At 43.9% G+C, this 16,815-nt stretch overlaps 1 protein-coding gene across 3 annotated transcripts in view; it reads left to right on the top strand.

Moving 5' to 3' along the window:
* Positions 1-16,815, top strand: part of paxip1 (PAX interacting (with transcription-activation domain) protein 1) — a 37,043-nt gene that overhangs the window by 16,162 nt on the left and 4,066 nt on the right. For all 3 annotated transcript variants that reach the window (XR_014593507.1, XM_083927746.1, XM_083927747.1), the window contains exons 10-18: positions 3,305-3,399; positions 4,094-4,189; positions 11,554-11,691; positions 12,426-12,547; positions 12,900-13,084; positions 13,367-13,410; positions 15,245-15,312; positions 15,435-15,537; positions 15,691-15,859. Coding sequence is in view for 2 of the 3 variants with exons in the window: in XM_083927746.1 (XP_083783872.1) it covers positions 3,305-3,399; positions 4,094-4,189; positions 11,554-11,691; positions 12,426-12,547; positions 12,900-13,084; positions 13,367-13,410; positions 15,245-15,312; positions 15,435-15,537; positions 15,691-15,859 (1,020 nt within the window). In the remaining variant the exon portion in view is untranslated. The remainder of the gene's footprint in view (positions 1-3,304; positions 3,400-4,093; positions 4,190-11,553; positions 11,692-12,425; positions 12,548-12,899; positions 13,085-13,366; positions 13,411-15,244; positions 15,313-15,434; positions 15,538-15,690; positions 15,860-16,815) is intronic.

Raw genomic sequence — 16,815 nt, forward strand, 5'->3', positions numbered from 1 at the left:
TCCGTCCTGGACCTGGAAGAACGGACCAGCTCTTCACTCTCGCAAGAATCCTGAAGGGGGCCTTGGAGTATGCCCATCAGGTCTACAGATCTTTGTGGATCTGGAGAAGGCATTTGACCAGGTCGCCCGGGAGATACTGTGGGAGGTCCTGCGGGAGTATGGGGTGAGGGGGTCACTTCCAAGGGCCATCCAATCTCTATACACTCTAAGCGAGAGCTGTGTCTGGATCCTCGGCAGTAAGTCAGATACGTTCCCGGTGGGGCTTGGCCTCCGCCAGGGGTGCGACAGGATATCAAGGCGTAGTTCTGGTAGGGAGGGGTTGCAGTTCGGTGGGCTGAGGATCTCGTCTCTGCTTTTTGCAGATGACATGGGCCTGATGGTATCGTCAGTCGGTGACCTTCAGCACTCACTTGATTGGTTCGCAGCCTTGTGTGAAACGGCTGGAATGAGGATCAGCACCTCTAAATCTGAGGCCATGGCTCTCAGCAGGAAACCGGTGGATGCTTACTCCAGGTAGGGAATAAGTCATACCCCAAGTGAAGGGGTTCAAGTACCTCGGGATCTATTTCACGAGTGAGGGCACATGGAGCCTGAGTTTGGCCGGAGAATCGGGGCAGCGGGGGCGGTATTGCAGTTGCTCTAAAGCCAGAAGACTCTTTCATTGGTTACTGTTTATTTTTAAATGTATTCATTTTAATTTGCCTTTATACTTAAAACAACTTCTAATTCCTTAGAGTACACACTATAACTTAAGACATACTGATCATATTTTTTTCCACACTCCTAGAATATTTAAAGAATTCGGTCGTTGTGCATTTCAATTCAAAGCTCCATCAGATTGGAACAATCTCCCATGCCATCTTAGGTCGACTATTTTCTCTTCATGGTTTCAAAGCATTATTACTTCTTTATTTGCAAACCCCTCTTTCTTGCTTGCTTGATCTCAAAAATTTTCTTAATAGAATAAAATTACTTTAATGATCCCAGACTGGGAAATTATTTTGTAACAGCAGTAGTGGGTCAGCAAATAAACACTTTGCACATAACATAAATGGAATCCAATATAGTGTATATATACAGTGGACAGTGTGCTATAAACAATAAACAATAACATTCAACAAAATATGCAAAATATACTATAACAACAATATATACAACAAAACAGTAGAGAGAGAGCAGAGTTCTCTGTCAGGCAGAGGTGAGAGAGTTATTATATACAGTGATGGATTGTGGCAGGATAGATTTCCTGTATCTGCTGCTACGACAGCGAAGCTGAAGCAGCCTTCTGGAGAAGGTGCTCTGCTGTCTGACCAGTGTGAGTTGGAGAGGGTGGAGAGGATTATCCATGATGGATAACAGTTTTTTCAGTGTCCTCCTCTCCACCACAGCCTCCAGAGTGTCCTGTTTGCAGCCAATCACAGAGCCAGCCTTCCTGATCAGTTTGTTGAGTCTGTTGGTGTCGCTGGCTCCAATGCTGCTTCCCCAACAAACCACAGCAAAGAAAAGTACACTGGCCACCACAGACTGATTAAAGATCTCCAACATCTTGCTGCACACGTTGAAGGATCTCACCTTCCTCAGGAAGTAAAGTCTGCTCATCCCCTTCTTGTAAACAGCTTCAGTGTTAGATCTCCAGTCCAGTCTGAGGTTTATGGTAACACCCAGGTACTTGTAATCCTCCACCGCCTCCACATCCTTTCCCCAGAATGCACAGAGGTTGGAAAGCCGTCATCCTATTCTTCCTGAAATCTATCACCATCTCTCTGGTCTTGCTGATGTTCAGCCGCAGGTGATTCTGTCCAGTCTACTTCACAAAGTTGTCTACCTGTGCCCTGTACTCCTCCTCCTGTCCCTCACTTATACACCCAACAACATCCGTGTTGTCAGAAAACTTTTGCAGGTGACACGACCCAGTGTTGTACTGAAAGTCAGTGGTGTATAAGGTGAACAGGAAAGGAGACAGTACACTCCCCTGTGGAGCTCCTGTATCACTAACCATGATGGCAGACGTGAATTCCCGGGGCAAATAATAAGGCCTCATCCCCACAGTCAACAGTTCAATGTCCAGGGTACAGAGACGTTTCTTCACTAGAACATGCCCGGGATTACACCACCTCTCACTCGTGTACAGTGCAATCCCTCCTCCTTTTTTCTTTCCGCTGCTTGTCACGTCCCTGTCCGCCCGAACAGTTCTGAAGCCGGGAACCGCCACGCTGTGGTCCTGTATGTTTGAGTAAAGCCATGTCTCTGTGAAACACAACACACTGCACTCACGATATTACCTCTTAGCCTTTATCAGCGCGGCGAGCTCTGAAGAGCTACTGTGTGCAGAGACAGATCCTTGCCCTCTTCAGCACTGAACTGGCAGCAACTCCAGCTGCAGTGTTGAACCGATTCCCCGTTGACAGACTTCTCATAATCCTGTCCTCCCATGCACTTGTTTTATGTGGACGACTGGCCTTTTTGCAGGACTTAAATGAACTCTGTCCTTGTAAAGTTTAAATATTTTTGAAATCACAGACTGAACGCCCAACCTCTTTCTGATGACTGAGAGGGTCATCCCTTTGGTCTTCATTTGGACAACCTGCTGTCTCAGGGTTAAAATAGTAAATAGTCACCAAGTGCCAGATCAACACCAATAACTGGGAGGTATCTGAAAGTGTTCTCTAATTTTTTACTCTGTTTTTTTCACAACATAAAGGTTTTTGTTGAAGTGCTTTGGCTATTTAAAAAACATGCTAGTACAGCCGTGGCACAGCCACAGCTGATATTCTATCAGATTCTGATTCAGATAACAATAAAAATAACAGTATTTCAGAAAAAAATCAAGTATTAATAACTTGTTTTATAATTTGGACCTCCAGTGTATATAATTACATTAAAATAAAATAAATAAAACATCAGGACATTTCTGAAAAGGAATTTTCAGCTGTAATTATATGTAATAGAAAAGTGCAGTACAAGCAGTTAAAAATATTTACTGGAAGTTTGTTCCAGATATGCGGCACATAAAACCTAACGCTGCCTCTCCATGTTTAGTTTTAACTCTGGGGACACAGAGCAGACCTGTCACAGATGATCTGAGAGGTTGTTAAGTCAATCACCTGGATGTGGAGTTTCTTTGTCATACACCCCATTTAGTAATAAAAACCTGTCATTTCAGAAACTTCCTTTTTTTACTTTGGTTTTGAAAACGGCTTTTAAACTCCCTGTGCCAGTCCATTAAACATCTTTTAACATGGTATTGTTGACCTGTGTAACTTCGTTCACCTTGTGTATCTTATTTTTTTAATCTGATTCTCAGTTCCACAGGATGGCTTTCTTCTTGGCTGTGTGTTTGCTGTTGCTGACTACCCTGAACAGATGGCTGACAAGCAACTCCTGGCCACATGGAAGAGGGTAAGGCAGTTACTCGGGGACACAAGATTAGATTATGATGTTATTATCTTCTCCTGGTATAAATGACCCACAGCTTACGTCATGAGTAGGGGTGTAACGGTACACAGTTTGGTGAGTACCTCAGTTTTGGAGTCACAGTTCAGTACGTTTTCAGTACAGCATTAAAAATAAACTTAAAAACAGACTGGAAGGTGAGTCCTCCTCCCCACAGCATTCAGACTATGTTTGTCATGTTCCACTAATTGACACATTTGGGTGATGCCGTCGTAAATTAAATGTTTGTGTATCCACAGAGAGACCCGACTTCAGTTGAACAATGTCAGTGTACAGTTTGACACAAATCATTGTCTATTGAGCTTAACTAACCTGGCTAATTGGTTTTAAGCTCAATCTGTAGAATTTCAGTTCTGCGAGTGTGAGTAGTAGACATTAACGATCTATCACTGGGTAACCAAAATACACACTACACTAAACACGACACTGCTGACATGAATGTACTCGGAGGATCTGCAATCTCAGGTTTATTAGCAACCATCCTGAGAGCTCCTCTTCGTAATGTAATGAGAGCTCTAGAGGCTGCAGTAGTAAGGGAGCAGCTTATAATGATGAAACATGCGAGTCATTGGGAGGTAGATATTCTACCATATGTGATTAAAAAAAGACAGAGAAATAGTGTGTTTTGTCCGTTCCTCAGGTCATCCAGGCATGTGGAGGTGCTGTTGACCCCACCCTCACCAGCCGCTGCACTCACCTGCTGTGTGAGAGCCAAGTCAGCAACATGTATGTACAGGTAAGCGAATGCTATCAGAACATACACTCACCGGCCACTTTATTAGGCATACCCGGTGCTTAAAAAAGTGTCAGTGTGGTTTTCTGCTGCTGTTACCTATCTGCTAGAAAGTAGGCGGTGTTGTGTGTTCACAGATGCTCTCTTGAATTCCTCTGTTGTAAACAGTGGATACTTGAGTTACTATTGCCTTTCTATCAGCTCGAACCAGTCTGGCCATTCTCCTCTGACCTCTGGCATCAACAAGGCATTTGCACCCACAGAACGACCGCTCACTGGATATTTTCTCTTTTTGCGACCATTCTCTGTAAACCCTAGAGATTGTTGTGCGTGAAAATCCCAGTAGATCAGCAGTCTCTGAAATACTCAGACCAGCACGTCTGACACCAACAACCATGCCACGTTCAAAGTCACTTAAATCACCTTTCTTCCCCATTCTGATGCTCGGTTTGAACTGCAGCAGATCGTCTTGACCATGTCTACATGCCTAAATGCATTAAGGTTGCTGCCATGTGATTGGCTGATAAGAAAGTTGCGTTAAGGAGCAGTTCGACAGGTGCACCTAATAAAGTGGCCACTGAGTGTACAAAACTCTATAAAGTAGGGCTCGACAGATTATCGGCCTGGCTCATTAACTGGGCTGATATTCAGCATTATGCCCTTCATCTGTATCAGTTTTTTATTTTACTGATCAAATTCATTAATTCAAAAGTTTGCTACTTTGGCTCCGAGGCAGCTGCATTTCTCTCTCTCTGGTGTGTTTCACTCACCACATTGTCTCACTTAATGTCTCGCCCACAACACTATCTGATTGATATTACAGTCCTCCACACTGTAGTTAGCCTTAGCATTAGCCTGGAGTGTTAACTTTAATGACTAAGTGTTCATGGAGTTTAAAATTATGTTTTAGACTACAGCTAAAGTTGTATCTGTAATAAATTTACCTTAATGGAATATTTTTCAAGTTTTTCATATTCTTATCAACATGGGAGAGGACAAATATGCTGCTTTATGCATATATTTTTATTATTATTGCATCAACCCAAAACTGACTAATACTGTTCAGAATATTCTCCAGAATAACCTCAAAGGTACTGCAGGCTCCAAAAATATTCTGATTCAATGCATTTCATACGTACAGTCGTTGGATATGATGAGAATTATTTCCAGAAGACCCTTGTCCTCCACAGTCAGTGCGTTTACAAGCAGTTTTTAAACCCAATTTATTTTCGGATTAAGGCAATACTCAATTTCTCAAACGCCATGTAAAAATCTTACCCTTGGTAAAATCAGAGTTTTCATACCTAGGTTAACAAACCTAGATAACTCCTTCAGTAACCCGAGTATTCTTGCATGTAAACACGATAACCGGAGTATGATCGGATTACGAGTCTGTAAAGTCGGTTAGAAGTTAAGTCGGTTAGTTAGTAGAGTCGGTTTTAAAAGGAAGCAATGGTGCCGAAACAACGTGGAAATCACAACAACAATAACACAAGAGTTTCCTTTAAACAGAGGGAGGACTTCACCATGGCAAGTAACATCACTACCAAGAACACTAATTTCTGTCTTAATTCTGTCCAAAAGTCTGCCATTTTCAAAGGTGAACTAGAAGAAAAAGCCGTATTCCTACCGGTTGTATGTTAGCGTAGCGCCACCCACCGTACCGGAAGTTAAGTTACTCCCGTCATTTTCCCTTTCCACCCCTTTCATGTATACGGGAGAAACTGCAATAATCCGATTATTCCATATTTTTCGGGTTACTGCTGTGCATGGTAAAACACTGAATGTTAATCATCAAGGTTAGTATTTCATGTTTTTTAAAAAAAATTCTATAATTCCATTACAATCAAATATATTTTCAACAAAAAACACAGATGATAAAGGGAACTTGAGGAAATGTTTAGAATAGAATAGAATAGAATTACTTTAATGATCCCAGACTGGGAAATTATTTTGTAACAGTAGTTGTGGGTCAGTAAATAAAAACTTTGTACAAAACATAAATAGAATCCAATTTATACATAGTGTATATATACAGTGCACAGTGTGCTATAAACAATAAACAATAATAACATATTCAACAAAATATGCAAAATATACTATAATACTAATATATACAAAACAAAAAAAACAGTAGAGAGAGCAGAGTTCTGTCAGGCAGAGGTGAGAGAGTTAATATATACAGTGATGGATTGTGGCAGGAGAGATTTCCTGAATCTGTTGCTACGACAGCGAAGCTGAAGCAGCCTTTTGGAGAAGGTGCTCCTCTGTCTGACCAGTGTGAGTTGGAGAGGGTGGAGAGGATTATCCATGATGGATCACAGTTTTTTCAGTGTCATCCTCTCCACCACAGCCTCCAGAGTGTCCTGTTTGCAGCCAATCACAGAGCCAGCCTTCCTGATCAGTTTGTTGAGTCTGTTGGTGTTGCTGGCGCCAATGCTGCTTCCCCAACAAACCACAGCAAAGAAAAGTACACTGGCCACTAGTGTTGTTTTTGGCGGCCTGTTTTACTTTTAGTCTAGTCTAGTTTTAGTCGACTAAAAGTCTGAGCATTTTAGTCTAGTTTTAGTCGACTAAAAGTCTGAGCATTTTAGTCTAGTTTCAGTCGGCTAAAAGTCTGAGCATTTTAGTCTAGTTTTAGTCGACTAAAACTTATGACATTTTAGTCTAGTTTTAGTCAAAGAAAGTTGTATATTAGTCTCTTTTTGGTGATGCAATTTTATTTAATCAATATAATAAAAGTACCTAGTAGTATTGATGAAACCAACATTTTCTTTTAGCCAAACCCATGCAGATATCTTAAGTTTACAGCATGTACAGGTCTAGAATAAGTTATCCAATTTATGTTGATGCTAAATTCAGTTCAGTGTTATTTGCTCTGTGAAATACAAAACTAGCGAAAGTATATGGCCAACAAGGGGAAGTTTAGTGCACTTATAGAGTGAGTCAGTCAGGTAGGAACTAAAAACACACTTTATACTCTCTCACAAATAAATACACATACACACGCTAGCCACGCACACACACACGCGCACGCGCGCTAGTCTCTCTCACGCCACGCACACACACGCTAGTCTCTCTCACAAACACGCTAGTCTCTCTCTCTCACACACACGCGCGCACACACACACACACACACCTCCAGTGGCTAATGCCAAAGCTAGCGTTTAAACCAGACACATTAACTGTAGCCTCATGTCGCATGAGCTTAATAAAACAGAAAGTATCGTTACGTTATGTCTTGACTTACCTAAATGTCATTATGGGATGCCCCGAGGTGTCTCTTAAGATCTGTGGTGTTTTTTCCTGTGATTTTGTGGTCTTTCTTTTTCCACAACACATTCGGTTTTTCCTTTCCACGTCTGTGTAATGAAAGTGTTTCTTCTTTTCCTCCCAAACACGACCCCCGGCTGGTGTCACACTTTGTTCTCATGTTTCTTTAGTTGTCGCTAACTCTAACGCTAACCCACAGCAGCGGCAGCTTCAGAATCCAAATAATGCGTGTGTGGGGATTGAGGAAGTGATGTCGCCCAGAGACGAAACAACGTTATTTCGTCTCGTTTTCGTCAACGAAAATGAAGAGACATTTCGTCTTGTTTTTATTCGTCAACAAATTGCATTATATCTTTAGTCTTAGTCATCGTCACATGCCCAGCATTTTCGTTTCGTCTCGTCTAGTTTTCGTCACGTGATAGAGGTTCGTTGACGAAGATATTTCGTCATCGTTGACGAAAGCAACACTACTGGCCACCACAGACTGATAAAAGATCTCCAACATCTTGCTGCACACGTTGAAGGATCTCAGCTTCCTCAGGAAGTAAAGTCTGCTCATTCCCTTCTTGTAAACAGCTTCAGTGTTAGATCTCCAGTCCAGTCTGTGGTTGATGGTAACACCCAGGTACTTGTAATCCTCCACCGCCTCCACATCCTTTCCCAGAATGCACAGATGTTGGAAAGCCATGTTCCTCTTCTTCCTGAAATCTATCACCATCTCTCTGGTCTTGCTGATGTTCAGCCGCAGGTGATTCTGTCCAGTCCACTTCACAAAGTTGTCTACCAGTGCCCTGTACTCCTCCTCCTGTCCCTCACTTAACAACAGCCGAGTCGTCAGAAAACTTTTGCAGGTGACACGACTCAGTGTTGTACTGAAAGTCAGTGGTGTATAAGGTGAACAGGAAAGGAGACAGTACAGTCCCCTGTGGAGCTCCTGTATCACTAACCACCACATCAGACAAAACACTGCCCATACGGACAAACTGCGTTAATCAGTAATCTGGGAGATCATTGTGTCATCTACTCCCATCACCCGCAGCTTTTCCCCCAGTAGCAGTGGCTGAATGGTGTTAAAAGCACTAGAGAAATCAAAGAATGTGACTCTCACAGTACCTCCACCACCATCCAGGTGCAAATGGGCTCGTTGCAGCAGGTAGATGACAGCGTCATCAACTCCCAAGTGGGGCTGGTAAGCAAATTGCAGAGGGTCTAGCAGGGCTCTCACCTGCGGCCTCAGGTTGACCAAAACTAGTCTCTCCAGCACCTTCATGACGTAAGATGTGAGGGCCACTGGTCGATAGTCATTGAGGTCTGATGGTGTCGACTTCTTTGGAACAGGAATTAGGCAGGAAGTCTTCCAGAGCACTGGTATAATCTCCTGACCAAGGCTCAGGTTGTAGAGGTGTTGTAGGACAGGAGATAGCTAGCTGGCACATGTCTTCAGGATCCTGTGGCTGATACCGTCAGGGCCTGCAGCCTTATGCTGGTGGAGTCTCTCCAGCTGTCTCCTAACCTGGCCTGCAGTCATAGTCATGCGGGTGAGGCTGCTAGTGTCTTCAGTGGAGGAGGAAGAGGTGGAGGAGGAGGAGAGGTGCTGCACAGGAGAGCTCACAGCAGGGGATTGAGGGGGGAGGGGAGGAAGCATTTGGGGCAGTGAGGGTGTGGGGGGGTCTGGAGGTGTCATGGAGACGACAGAAGGCTGTGAGCTGAACCTATTGAAGAATCTGTTTAGCTCGTTTGGCCTCTCCAGGCTGCCTGATGACTGTCTGCCGCTCACCTTACAGCGTGCTCACACTGTCCTTTTGGCCGCGGCCAAAACCGGTTTTTCAGTTAAAGTCTAGTATCTTTAAGTAGTGTGAGCGCACCCGCTCCGCGCTCAACTGGGGCCAGCTGGCCCTCCACGGCCCGCTTGAAATAGGTGGGCTTTAGCGGAGCCGTTTGCACATGTACGAGCACGAGCGTGCGCACGTGCACGCGCACGAGCCCTACGGCAGTAGCGTTATGTCAGCCTGTTTGGACATGTAAATAGAAGGACGGACCATGCGCGGACATTTAACAACAACAACAACAATGGTGGTGAAAGGTTCACGTTGGTGTGATGCGGAGGTGGAGTGTTTACTGCAGATTTGGTCGGATGAAAATATTCAAAAACAGTCGACAAGACGCACAAAAACTCAGAGGTCTATGGAAAGATTTGTAAACAAAGCCACAAACGCGATCAATGCGTGTGACTTGTTACGGCTTGATGGCGTGTGGACAGCAAGAAGCATTGGCCCAGGCCCAGGTAGTGTGAGTACAAACGGGGCTGGGGCGCGGGGGGGAGAGGGAGGGGGGACAAGTACCCTAAAGTCCGGGTCTCGGTCCGGGAGGATAGTGTGATCACGCCCTTACACCCAGTGATCTGCTTCATACCAGTCCACACATCCCTCACATTGTTCTGCTGGAGTTTGGCCCCTGAGTTCATGCTGCACTCTCCCCAGTTCTTCCCTGTCTCCAGACGCCCTCTTCTTCTTGTTAAGAAGGGCTTTCAGGTCATTGGCGATCCACGGCTTATTATTAGAGAAGCAGCTCACAGTCCGGGTTGGCATGGTGTATTCACAGAACCTAATGTATTCTGTGATGCAGTCCAGATCCTCTGCATGTGGCTCAACAAGCGCATCCCAGTCTGTGGACTCAAAGCAGTCCTGTAGTGCGTCAACGGCCTCCTGAGTCCACCTCTTCACGCTCCTAGTGTGGACAGGCTGCCGCTGAACAAGGGGGATATACTTAGGGGTCAGCAGAACCAGGTTGTGGTCAGAGGGGGGAGGGCTGTGGGACTGTATGCATCCTTAGTATTTGCATACAACAGATCCAGTGTGTTACAGTCTCTAGTGGGACAGTCAACATACTGGTGAAATGTTGGGAGGGTTTTATCCAGTGAGATGTGATTAAAATCCCCAGTGATGACAATAAATGCGTTAGGATGCAGCGTCTGTATCTGGGCAACAGCGGAGTGGATGACGTCACAGGCCAGCGTTTGCATCACCTCTCACTCACGTTCAGTGCAATCCCTCCTCCTTTTGTGAAGCCATGTCTCCGTGAAACACAACACACTGCACTCACGATATTCCCTCTGAGCCTTTATCAGCGCGGCGAGCTCGTCCGTCTTGTTCCCCAGAGACCTCACGTTTCCCATGACGATGGCCGGTACAGTCGGTCTGTGTCTCCTCCTCTTCACCCTCTGTTTCACTCCAGCTCTGCAGCCACGGCGTCTCCTCCGCAGCTCTTTCAGGACCTCAGGTCTGGCTCCAGGCAGCAGTACAGGTTCACACAGCGCAATCAGCTGGTCGCGTGTGTAAACGATGCGCTCAGTGATGCGCTCCTGACCCTCTGTAGCTAGGGTTAGCAAAACCATCACAAAAACAAAAACAACACAAAAAGTGCCGTGAAAGTTCAAAAAAAGAAAGGTGTTCGTCCTCTCCCAGTCTCCGGAAAAGAGTCGCAAAAACCAGAACACAAACAACAAAAACTTTTTAAAAACTTAAAATCCCACGGGAGCTGCTGTTACAGGCTGCCACCTAGTACGGCGCCATAGCAACAATAGTAGCCTATGGTACATGATATTTATGAAGTTAATAGTAGTAACAGCACAGGGCTCAAATGTTTTAAGCATCTTCCAAAAACTGTCCTGAAGCATGTTTTTCGATTGTTTGTGACACTGTCCAGTGTTTCCCCTCGGAAGTGGATGTGAAGCGCGGATGCAAGGGAAAAATGTGGGCTCTTTGTACCTTATTATGTACAGTACTTTCATGCACAGTTAGTCATCTGTAAATTAAAATGTGATTTAACAAGCAAGCAGTTATGAGTTACAAGTATCACCCAGGGTTCATTTTGACAACAAATTCAGTCATTCTTTTAGATGAAAATTCAAAAGACTAGTAATTTAACACTCTTTTTTAATGTTTCAAAATATTTTAAATGCATTGAATGTCTGGTTGTCACATTGTAGACACAATTCAGGCAAATGTCCCTAAATTTAAATGCACTGTCTATTTTCTTAAACTAAACCTAACCTAACCTCCCCCCTGTTGATGTTTGTGGTGTTTTTCTGCCAGGCACTCAGAGAGGGAAAGCGCTGTGTAACAGCCCACTGGCTCAACACTGTCCTGAAGAGGAAGAGGATGGTTCCTCCTCATCGAATGTTACATCTGCCCTTTGCCTTCCCCCCTGGAGCCAAGCCCTGCTCTCAGCACGTAGGTCCAACTCCCGTGAAATTCTGATACTGACTGTATAAAAAAAAAAACTACATTTCCATCAAGATGGACATTTCTTATTTTTTTGTTTTGTCTTGGAAACTCCCACTTCTCATTTTCTTTAGGTTATATTTAGTTGTTTTTTTTAAATCTTATTTAATCTTTATTTTCCAGATAAAACATTAAGAACAGTTTCTTATTTGCAATATTGATCTGGTCCAGTTACAACAAGGGGCCAGGACAACGGGTCTGTTTGCAAATTAACTAAGTGTTGGCTTTTAGAATATAAAACTTTGAAGCTCATAAAGGCCCAATTACATGCAGAGAACGGAGCGGCTTTGTGTGTGCTAGGTGAATCAATACGTTAACACTGTTGATGTCTTATGGAATGGCAATGGCAGCCAGTGCTAGGGTCCTGCTTCACAATCAGTTGCAAACCTACTTCAGTGTATAATCTCCCAGGCTAACAAAGCCAGCAAAACTACATCACTAGCAAAGAGCCCTGATGCAGTCCTTAACTGGACACACTCCAGTTTCACACTCTGAGATTCTAGAGAGTCAAACAGAATTAGTGACAAGGTGACACTCACTTAGAATATTACACTTGTATTACTGCTACACTTTGCTAATGACAGTCATTTTACCATCTTAATTGTCTTACTTTTTTAATATTGTATGTTTCTGGTGTCTGCCTGTCATCTCTGTACTCTTAACCTTTTCTCTTTCGCTTTCAGATTATATCAGTGACAGGTTTTGTGGATGCTGACAGGGATGACCTGAAGTTGATGGCCTACCTGGCTGGTGCCAGATACACTGGATATCTGTGTCGCAGTAACACTGTCCTCATCTGTAAAGAGTAAGATTTAAGGGACTGGAGGATAAATGCTTGCTGGGGGTGTCATTTGTTGCACTTGTAGCAGATGATGGATACCTGGGTCTTATTATTGTGATCAAATGTACTTCTCTTGGATTTTCCCTGCAATGTAAGACTGTATATTATGAGTCCTTTAGAGCAGAAAGTTGAATTCAGTGAGACCTCACTGTAGAATCTCACATTCATAAGTGATCAAATGAAATACACGTATTGTGTATCAAACATTAGACTTTGCACCATCAGTTCTGAACGTTTTCTGCCACATAACCATATAGATCTGTGCAGGACCAGGTACAGTGTTGGTGATATGAGCATCTTGCTGATCTCCCCTCAGACCCAGTGGGCTCAAATATGAGAAGGCCAAGGAGTGGAAGATCCCATGCGTGAATGCCCAGTGGCTGTGTGACATACTGCTGGGCAACTTTGAAGCACTGAGACAGATTCAGCACAGCAGATACTCTATCTACACACACCCTGAACCACTGGTGCCTAACCCACAGCTGGTCCAGAATCTGATGGGTATGTATAGTTGAGTGTTCAGTCATTTTATGTAGGATATCATGTTTTATTATAATGGGATCAATGGCAAATATAATCAAGGCAGTTAAAGAAACACTATATCTGGGATACATCACGCAATTATTACAAACACTCCTCTGTGGGAGTGACCTTGGTGTGTTACACACTCAATTAATATTATTTCTAAAGAATATTTAAACATCAGTGTATGTGTTGTAGTTGCCAAACATTTAATTGTGTCTGTTTGTGTGTAAATTAAACTGTCAATCTGTTTTTTTCAAGCTACTTGGAGAACACCGATCAAAGTATCTTCTGAAGCTTTGGCGGTGAGTTTGTTAAAGTGCTGTTTGATGAAATGCTTCACATCACAAACCGGATCTTTACATTACATTTCATTTAGCTGATGGTTTTGTCCAAACCAACTTCCAATAAGTGCATTCAACAATTAGGGTACAAACCAGAAGAGCAAGTTAGCTCCAAATCTATAGAGTGCTATGTATAAGGGCTTTTTTTATTTATTTATTTATTTTTTTTTTAAATCATCTTCTTAGCCAAGGTGCAGTCGAAAGAGATGTGTTTTTAGCCTGTGCCGGGAAATGTTTAGATTTTCTTCCTTCCGAATGTCGATGGGGAGCTCGTTCCACCATTTGGGAGCCAGGACGGCAAACCGAGTCGAGTGACTCTGTATGATGAGCGGCAAGCTGATTTGCCGATGCAGAGCAGAGAGGGCGGACTGGGGTGTAAGGTTTAATCATGTCCTGGATGTAAGCTGGGCCTGGTCCGTTAGTAGCATGATAAGCAAGTGCTAGTGTCTTGCAAAGGATGGGAGCAGCTACAGGAAGCCAGTGAAGGGAGCAGAGGAGCGGTGTAGTGTGAGAGATCTTAGGTAGGTTGAAGACCAGTCGAGCCTCTGCCTTCTGGATGAGCTGCAGAGGTCGGATGGCACAGGCAGGGAGACCAGCCAGGACGGAGTTACAGTAGGCAAGGCATGAGATGACAAGAGCCTGGACCAGAATTTGTGCTTCCTTCTGGGTCAGAAGAGGCCGTATCCTCCTGATGTTATGCAACATATATCTGCACAATTGGGTTGTTGCAGCTATGTTCGTGGTAAGGGAGAGCTGGTTGTCAAGCGTCACACCCAGGTTCCTTGTAGTCTGGGCGGGGCCTACCACAGAATTATCAAGGGTGATAGTAAGGTGTTGGGTGGGAGAGCCTTTTTCAGGAAGAAGAAGCAACTCTGTCTTGTCTAGGATGAGTTTAAGGTGGTGTGTGGACATCCATTGAGAAATGTCAGCATAGCTGTGATAGGACAAGCCATGTGAGAGAATAACAGAACCAAGGGAGTTGGTGTACAGAGAGAAGAGGAGAGACCCCAGGACTGAACCTTAAGGGACCCCAGTAGTAAGAGGAGAGGATTCTGGCACAGGGCCTCTCCAAGTTGCCCGGTATGTGCGTTTTCTTAGGTAGGATGTGAGCAGGGAGAGTGCAGAGCCTGAGATACCTAATTGCTTCAGGGTGGAAACAAGGATCTGGCGTAGAGTGGGAGAGAGTAGGATATGAGGAAGTGGTCTGAGACATGAAGTGGAGTTACAGTGATGTTGGAGGTAGACCAGTTTCTGGTAAATATGAGATCAAGGAGATTACCAGCTTTGTGAGTAGGTGGACAGGGAGTCAGCGAAAGAGAAAAAGAGGAAAGTAACAGAAGTATATCGTATATCTTTAAATTCTACATTGAGAACTTCTAAATTATATTTTCATTGCAAATCTACTTGTATTGTATTTTACAGTTTGCACTAGTTCTGTTTTGTAACAGACCTTTTTTATAATAACTGCTTTTTAAACAGAAGATATTGGACTTGGAAATGGAATATACTGTTCTCATCTCTGGTTGCAGATCATAGATAATGATAATTATGCTGCCCAATAAGGATTATTGGATTGGATTGCTGGATTAGCATAGAGTTTAAAAGCTTTGTTTGCCTTCACATTATTCCAACAAAAGCAAAGTTTGACCCACATGTACAGGATCTGTAATGACCCACTGAAACTAGATTTGATGTGATGATTTTTAGTGTTTCAGATGTAAGACGCCAAACACGCACCTGTTGTGTTGTGTTGGCTTATCTGCTTGTGTCTCTGCTGTGACTGTGTGGTCTTTAGAGTCTCCATCTGCTCCAGAAGCAGAAGATATCTGACTCCACCAACCAACCTGCAAACAAGAAGGCCAGGTCAGTACAGCAGACTTGGGTACAAGCTCTTTGTCACAATGGAATGGTCAAATTTGACCAAACATCGTGCGTGCGTGCGTGTGCGTGTGCGTGTGCGTGTGTGTGTGTGTGTGTGTGTGTAGACTGGAGGACATCCAGTCCCCCAATAAGAGGCTTCCTCCTGAGTCCACTCCCCGAGTCATGTTCACAGGCTTCGAGCCCACACAAGTACAGCAGTACACAAAGGTAAAGTCAAACACCACATGTACCATTATGTTTTTTCTTTTCACTTGTAGGCAAATGAGCAGACAGGATGCTAATGTAACACTCACTAATGTCACCATCAAGTTCTTCTACACTGTCTCCTGCTTCTAAATGTCCTCTCTTCCTCCCCTACAGAGGTTACAGGCTTTAGGTGGGGAAGTAGCAGACAGCAGTCAGAAAGTCACTCACCTGGTAGCGAGTAAGGTGACTCGCACCGTCAAGTTCCTCACTGCCATGTCTGTGGTCAAACACATCGTCAACCCAGAGTGGCTCGAAGAGAGTTGGAGCAGCCAAAAGTTTGTGGGTATGTTTGTGTGGTAGGGCTGGTCAGTGCCTACACCATCACAATACATGTTTGTTTTAGATAAAGACCATTAGGGCTGGGTTTTTGTCAAGAACCTCATGATTTGATTTGATTTTGATTCTTTAGGTCCCGATTTAACTTCGATTGGATATTGATCAAATGCTTCGATATTGATTCAGTAATAAGTGTAGATGACAGTTATTGGTGTTAATCTGGCACCTGGTGACAATTGACTTCATTGTTGGACACATCCTATTTATCTGGCAGCTCTCCTGGTTACTTTGCAAGATGGCAAGCTGCTCTAAGGTGACTGAAACCCTGAGACAGCAGGCTGTCCAGATGAAGGCCAAAGGGATGACCCTCTCAGCCATCAGAGAGAGGTTGGGCGTTCACAGTCTGTGATTTAAATAATATTTAAACTTTACAAGACACAGATTCATTTAAATCTGTCCAAAAGGCCGGTCGTCCACGTAAAACAAGTGCACAAGAGGACAGGATTATGAGAAGACTCAATGGGGAATCGGTTCAACACTGCAGCTGGAGTTGGTCTCCAGTTCAGTGCTGAACAGGGCAAGGATCTGTCTCTGCACACAGTAGCCCTCATTTATCAAACGAACATACGGCAGAAAAATGTGCGTACGACCATTTCCAGGCAAACTTCGGCATTTATCAATTTGGACGTGAGCGGGAGCTACGATCAAATCTCACGTCAGGTCTGAGATCGTGTACGCAAATTTCAGCCTGTGCATTTGCGGTGCAGCACAGCAAAATCTGGCTGAAAATAATTAACAAACCTCAGCTGTCATTAAGCATAAGCAGTCACATATTAAGAACAGATCAAAACGGATTCTTAAAACAAATTTAAAAAAAATAAAAATTGTGGTTGGAGCAATTGATTGTACTCGTGCGTCTGAAGGCACCATCCATGAATGATTACGCATTCATCAATCGCAAAA

The sequence above is a fragment of the Echiichthys vipera genome, assembly GCF_963691815.1.
Source record: "Echiichthys vipera genome assembly, chromosome: 15".
Lineage (NCBI taxonomy): Eukaryota > Metazoa > Chordata > Actinopteri > Perciformes > Trachinidae > Echiichthys > Echiichthys vipera.